This window comes from Plasmodium reichenowi, chromosome 8 (genome assembly GCF_001601855.1).
Source record: "Plasmodium reichenowi strain SY57 chromosome 8, whole genome shotgun sequence".
Classification (NCBI taxonomy): domain Eukaryota; phylum Apicomplexa; class Aconoidasida; order Haemosporida; family Plasmodiidae; genus Plasmodium; species Plasmodium reichenowi.
In genome coordinates, this window is record NC_033653.1 from 466,471 (window position 1) to 474,706 (window position 8,236).

At 18.3% G+C, this 8,236-nt stretch overlaps 2 protein-coding genes across 2 annotated transcripts in view; both read right to left on the minus strand.

Annotated features, from left to right (window-relative positions):
* The window catches only part of PRSY57_0812300 (putative protein, unknown function), a gene marked incomplete at both ends in the record, with an annotated part of 4,719 nt that extends 1,252 nt beyond the window's left edge, over window positions 1–3,467 (minus strand). Inside the window, one exon of the mRNA XM_012907062.2 lies at window positions 1–3,467. This exon is cut by the window's left edge and continues 68 nt beyond it. Within this exon, the coding sequence (XP_012762516.2) occupies window positions 1–3,467 (3,467 nt within the window).
* A 1,601-nt stretch (window positions 3,468–5,068) lies between these two features.
* Window positions 5,069–6,889, minus strand: PRSY57_0812400 (hypothetical protein; the record flags this gene model as incomplete). Its single annotated transcript, XM_012907063.2, has 1 exon — window positions 5,069–6,889. One exon carries the CDS (start codon window positions 6,887–6,889, stop codon window positions 5,069–5,071), a length of 1,821 nt encoding a protein of 606 aa, XP_012762517.2.
* Window positions 6,890–8,236: the final 1,347 nt, after the last annotated feature.

Below are 8,236 nucleotides of genomic sequence, written 5' to 3' on the forward strand. Positions count from 1 at the left end.
GTTTCTCGAAGAAACAAATATGTGTCTCTATATTTTATGAATAAATAGGATAAAAATAGGAGTACATATGTAAATGATGTATTGTATTTGTCATGTGTGAAAAAGAATAACAAGAGAGTTACCGTAAAGCTAATAACTGCTTCACTATATCTATAATGCAAATTACATTCAGGGCACTGAATTAATTTTTCAGCTTTTTTTATGGTTGTATTTGAACAAAACAATATTAGCATAGATTTATATAGAAATGGTAGAATATAAATTCCAAAAAAAGAAAAAAGAGTAGGAAACAAAGTGATAAAAGGAATAATATTATAATTTAGAGATCGTCCAAATGAATATTCTTCTCCTAATATAATATCTTTAGATTTAAGATGAACAAATAAATGATTAGGAAAGAAAAGAAAAAAAGATCTAATTTTATTATCTCCACCTGCATTCGTTAAATGAGTAATTAGAACATTTAATAAAAAGTTTAATAGTTGGAATATACTATTAACACAAAATACAAAAGAATCAGTAGATTGCTTCTTGTCAAATTTCATAAAATTACCAATTAATGTTGTTAAAAACGTTAATAAAAAATTCCCAAAACCTATAAATATACCTAATATTAGAGATATTAGTACATTAAATAAAATTTCTTGTTTTTTCTGTTTCTCAATAATACTTGCATGATGTAAAGCATATATTGCATAAGGACCATAGAATATAATACTCCATAATAAAATTAGAAAAAAAAGTATAAGTATCGAAATTGTTATTTTTATTATCATTATAGGTATTATAAATGTATTATTGGAAATATTTTGCCATGTGATATCAATAGGTTCCACATCACACTTATTGACTTGAAATGGATTATTTTGAAAAAAAAGAAATAAATTATTTTGTATTCTTCCCTTAGGTTTTTTATTTTCCCATTTTATATTTATTTCGTTATAGATTTTATTATCATTTATTTTATTATTCCATAAAATATTGTTATTATTACTATTATTATTTGATAATAATTTATAGGTAATATTATTGTGTATTTTTTGATCATTAAATAGGTTTTTTAAAAACAAAATGGGAGAAAATAAGAAGGAATAAAATTTATATTTTCCTTTATTTAATTCGTTTATCATTTTCTCTTTTGTCATTTTCTCTTTTGTCATTTTCTCTTTTGTCATTTTCTCTTTTGTCATTTTCTCTTTTTTTGTCTTGTTTTTTTTCTTAATTTTTTTCTTTTCGATTTTTTGTATATATTTATTTATTAGTGAATAAGCCAAATTTAAATCTTTGGTAGTCTTAAATATGACATAAGCTTTGTTACAGCATTTAATATTTCTCACAACTTTCATATCTTTAGACAAATCTCTTTTCAAAAAAAGTCCTTCTGTATTATTACACATACAAAATGGGATATATCCATTTCTTACACGATTATCTTGATCTATTTTTGTTTGAAAGTAAGAAAATATCGATTTTCTTATATAATCATTTAATATATTTTTTTTTTTTTTTGATATGTTCTTATATTCTTTAGAGCATAAATCAAATAATTTGTTGGATATATCTTTAAAAAAATAATCTTCCATATGAAAATTGTTTATTTTTTCATTTAATATGATATTTTTATCACATGTAGAATTTATTCCGCTTTTGTTGTAAATATTATCATTATAAAACATATCATTATAATACATATCATTATAATATATATCATTATAATGCATATCATTATAATACATATCATTATAATACATATCATTATAATACATATCATTATAAATATCATCATTATAATACTTATGATCATAATTCTTACCATTATAATTCGTATCATCATTCTTCCCATATGAAGAATATTTGAATTTATTCATTTCTTCATTCCATTCTTTATTTAATATTAATGGATGATCATATAAAAGCTTTTCAGAGAAAGAAATACTCTCATTCATATTATTCCTTTTATTGTTGTTGTATATATTCCATGGATTCTTACTATCCATATGAATAGTTTGGATGCTATTAAATGTAGATTTTTGTATGAACATTTTAGAATCATTAGAGTGATTAGTATTCACAAAATTTATATCATCAGTATGAATATCAACTTCATAAAATGGGAAAAGTTCATATCTTTTTAAATGTTGTAATTTTTCTATAAGATAATTATCATTTCCTTCATATAAATTAATATCATTCCCATTAATTAGATTTGTAGAAATTATATTGTCATTTAATATTTCCTTTTGGTTTATAACATTTATATTTTTATTTGTTTTTGCATATATGGACAATATTTTCTTTTTATTTTCCTTTTTCCATTCTTCATAATTTCGATATAATTTCATTTTAAAATCAGCCCATTCAATTTGTTCTTCTATCAAATTAAATACTAAATCTTTCTGTCTATAAAAATCATAACATGATGATATACCTATAATTTTTTTCTTTATTAAATTTTCAAAAAAATTCTGTATATCATGACTGGAAAGTGAACTTGAAAAATTAGCAATCGAAAGAGCATAATCCATCATACAGTAAGACGTGTTTTTTTTTATATTATAAAATTTTCTTTGATTATATATAAATATAAAGGTAATAATCATACATAAAATATATCTAACAAATGAGGAAAAAATCATATGATGTTTAAAACGAATAGTCATATTAAACATGTCTAGAGACATCCAATCTAAATTTTTCATATGAATTAATGGAGATATATTATGAGATATATAATTCTTTAAATTTTTACATTTTTCTAAAGATGTTGTAGATTCCACATTTCTATAAGTTTGTATTAATTCATCAAAGGGTAAATATACATCAAATAAACTAACTACAATAAAAAGAATAGATAAAAAATTTAAGAAAGTTAAATAACGAAAATATAGCATTAAACCAATACCTCCTATATCATTTTTCGATAATTTCATATTTAATGGATATAATGGACGTCCATAAATTAAATTATTTCTAAATTTTGATAAGGTTCTATATTGATAAGCCAATTTAAACAATAAAATATTTATTTTATCTCTATTCTTATAAAAATATATAAAGAAAAATATAAATGATAAGAAAAAAATAAGAACCAAAAAACCACAACTTCTTGTAATAAATTCTTCATAAATCAAACTACATTTAGTACGATCTCTTGATAATCTATAACCTTTTATACACTCTAAACATATATTAGGTAAATTATCTGAAATACTCAAAAAAGATTTTGAACCCTTCTTCAGGGTACTCTTAATACAACGAATACAACCAGATACTAAACACGGAAGGCATTTATTTGTTTCTTCATCTGCAAATGTTAAAGAGGAATTATAAAGAGAACACTTTTCCTTACTTGTACATATACCAATACATTTCCATACATCATTAGAACTTATAAAAGGACAATTCAATGGGCAAAATAACTCATTGTGATTATCAATAAAATAGGGTTCATCACAAATTATGTTCATCGTGTGTAATATTATATATATATATACAAATGCGTACGTCAATATATGGAGAAATAAATAAATAAATAAATATATATATATATATATATATATAAATTAAAAAAAATTGAATAAAAGTATAAAGTCGTTTATCATGAAATTATAAAATATATCAAGGGTTTTCAAGTGAAATATAAGTCTACATATTAAATGAATAAATAAATATATTTATATATGTTTATTATTAAAGGCCATGCAAAGTCTAATAAATTGAAAAAATAAAATGTAAATTTACATACAAATCAGAATAATAATAAAAATATATTTAAGTAAAAAATGAATCAACAGCTTGAAGACAATTATATTCAAAAATTTTAGTTTTTATCTTACATGTGTTATAAATAAAAAGGAAAAAATATATACATACATATAAATAATATATTTTTTTATATATTTTATTTTTTAATAGTTGTCCTGTCGTGGATATATATTTAAATATACATATGTATACAGACATTTATCTCTTCAATATTATATTTGAAATATACACAAAAGGAGAAATAACTTAATTAAAATATAAATATATAAATAAATAGATATATATATATATGTATTTATAATGTATCCTTTTGAGGATTAAATTATTCTATTTTTCAAATCTCTAAATGTAACAACTTTTTGTACTTAATAAATAATAGTAAATTACTATGCATTCTTTAATTTGTATTATTTTATTTTATATCTTTTTTACAATAACAAATTGAATTAATATATGACAGATAAAATAATTATGGTTTATATAATTTTTAAATATATCATATTCTTTTAAATATTTTAAGATTATGATTTTTCTCTTTCTTTATAAAAAAAGATTGATTACAAATAATTATGTTTCTTTTTTCCCTTTTTTTTTTTTTTTTATAATGTCTTATCCTTGTACTATTATAAAAATTACACATATGAGAATATACAAAATTATTATATATTTGTATTATGTAATATCAAATATATTTTTGTATAGTATTCTATAATATGTATACAACATATTTTTACAAATGATTAAAGTTATATATTGCAGTTGGTTAATCCAATTTTCATTTCAAAAAATATAATATAATATAAATATACATATTCAAGACATCATTTGGTTTAAAATTGTGTAGTCCAGGGTGTTATTAGTAAAAAAATATATATTATATAAACAAAAAAAAATATTATATATATATATATATATATATATACATATATATATGTAATATAATGAAATGATGAATTATACAAATTATTTTAACAATAATAAAACAAAATTAAAAAAGCCAAAGATCATTTATATAGAAATATAAATGTTCAATAATTTTATTTGTTAATCTTATATTATAAAAATAAATAATATACAAAAAAAAAAAAAAAAAAATAAAAAATAAAAAAAATAAATAAATAAAATGAACAAATAAGTAAATTAGATACACACATGATATCATACATAAGGAATAATGTAATGATATTACAAATGTATATATAATTTTACTGGAAAAAATAATATTTACAATATAAAATATTTAAAAAATATATATATATAATATATATATATATAATATTTCTTTTTTATATTGTTTCATTTTCTAAAATTTTTTGTTTGAATCAAAAACAGGATAACTCAATGCCTTAAAAGAATTTCTACTCATATTATTATTACTTACATCACTATTTAAACTATTTAAAACATTATATGATTTTCGGTTGTTAGGTGTGGATATCATATTGTGAAGAGAAAATGGGTTTTTATCAGAAACGTTTACAGGTGCAAAATCAGGATTATACATATTATTATCATGAAATCTATTCATATCATTTAAACTATTTTGTTGTGAATAACATAATAAATTCATATTATTACCTGAGTGTAATAATCCTGAACCACTATTTGATTTATTTAGATTATTATTTAATAAATATGTTGAATTTTTTTTGTTTTGATACATTTTATTCTTATTACTGGGTATATTATTATCAAAAGACATTTTTTGGTTCAATGGATTTTGATTATGATTTAGGGTATTATACAAATTTTTATTTGAATATTGTTGATTATATAAAGGTTTTATATTATTTGGTGAATAATTATTATTTAAAGAATTTCTTTTATTTAATAAATATAATCTATTATTCATATTACTCATATTATTCATATTATTCATATTATTCATGTTATTCATATTATTCATGTTACTCATATTATTCATATTCTTCATATTATTCAAGTTACTCATATTACTCATATTACTCATGTTATTCATATTATTTGTGGTGTTATAATAATTTGCATTATCCATAGCATTACTATATCTATTGCTTTCACCATTACTACTATTATCAAAAGGGTCATATGGTACCATACTCATTTTATTATTATATTTCATTTTATTATTTATATCACTATCTTCATTTAATTTCATATTAAAATTATTAGGATAATTCATTTTATTAAAATACATTGGATTAAAATCATCTGAACATATTGGATTGATATTAGCTAGATCACTATTTGGTGAGTTCATATATTTTAAATGAAAATTATTTTTTGAATATGGATTGTTATTATTATCAAAAGGTATATGATTATTTATATTATTATTAAATGCATTAAAATCATGATAATTATGTTCGCTCATTTGATTATAATTTAAATGATTCCCATCGAATTCATTAAAATTATTATCGAAATTATTTTTGTAATCTGAATTACTCATATTATTAGAATTCATAATTCCAATCATACCAGGAGTATTTGGATCATAATCATTTAAACTAAATTCATCATCAAAATCATCATCTGAATCATCATATTTTTTTTTTTTTTTATATTTACTATCTTTATTATCTTTATAACTTTTTTCTCGTGTTCTATCTCTATCTTTATCCTTATCTTTATCTCTATCTTTATCTCTATCTTTATCTCTATCTCTGTCTCTATCTCTTTCTTTTTTTTTTTTTTTCTCTTTTTTTTTAAATTTCTCATCATACTCTGAATCAGAACTATCTGTTACTACTTCTATATGTTTTCTAGTTGATGAACGTCGATTTTTTGATTTCGATTTTTTTTCTTGACTATAACTTGACTTTTTATTATGATGGTGATGGTGGTGGTGATGATGTTTATTATTATTACTATGTTGTTTATAATAAGCTGAATCACCGAATTTTTTTTCTAATTTTTGCACATCATAATAACTTATCGAATCTTCTCCTATTTTCTTTTTATGTTTACTTCTATATGAACATTTGTCACATAAAAATTCATAATTAAATGTGTCAACAAATGTTGACTTTCCATAATTACAATAATTACATCTTTCTCTTGATGATAAAAAAAACAATTTCTCCACAGCTAAAGCTTCTTCGTATTCTCTTTCTGATATACCCAATTGTGTTGCTGACGACATTTTTACTTATTTATTATGTACAATTTCTTCTTTCTTTTTTCCTAAAGACATATATGTATATATATATATATATATGTAGACTATATTTTTATTCAATATATTTTTTAAAAGAACAAAACATTAATTTTAAAGCAAAATCGAGAAAAAAAAAAAAAAAAAGAAGAAAACATAATCAAAAATATTTTTCTTTTTTCTTTTTTGATATATTTATTATATCTTATAGCTTTAAAATTTATATATTTTTTATGATAATTATAAAAAAAAAAAAAAAAAAAAAAAAGGTTTCTTTTTTTTTTTCGTAATATATACATATATTATATATACTATTTTGTATGCGAAAAAAATAAATTAATTATATATTTAAAGATATAAATAAAATGGAATATATATTACATATATATATTATATATATATATATATATATATATATATATATATATCCCTCTTTGTGGTAACTACATATTTTTCTCAAATCTTAAAAAAATATATATAACAACAAAATTTTCATAACATATACATAAAAAAAAAAGAAAAATTTAATTTATATTATAATAAATATGTGTGTAAATAGTCAATAAATATATACATATATAATAATACAGTAGGATAATTTATATATATAAATATATAATTATGCCTATTTTGTATATAAAAAAAAAAAAAAATCTTTTAAAAATTATGGATTTTCTTTTTTTTTTTTTAAATAGTAAAAATTATTTAATACAAAAATAAGGAGAAAATTTTAAATATATAAAAAAAGATATATTTATATATTTTTTTATATAATAATAAAAAAAATAAATATGCGGAATGCTTTTTTTGTTCTTAATATATATTATATATTTATATATATATATATATAAATATATAATTATATATAATATACATATTTATAATATATATTATATACTATATTTTTCTTATTTATTCTTTATTGTATATAGTAATAAATATATAAATTAAATGATTATTAAAATAATATATATATATATATATATATATATTATATATCTTTATAAATTAAAAATAAATAAAAAAAAAAAAAAAATTCAATTTAATAAAAAAAAAAATCAGGAAAATACATGAATATATTATAATATATATATATTTTATATATAAATATTATTTTTATTTTTAATTTTTAAATATTATTATTATTTAATATTTTTTTTTTTTTTTAAAAAAAAACAAAAAAAAAAAAAAAAAAAAAAAAAAAAAAAAAATTAAAGTTTATAATATAATAAATACATACATAAAAAAAATAATTAAATATTATAATATATATTTATATATATATTATAATATTATATTATATAAATAGTATAATCTCAATATGTTTTATAAAAG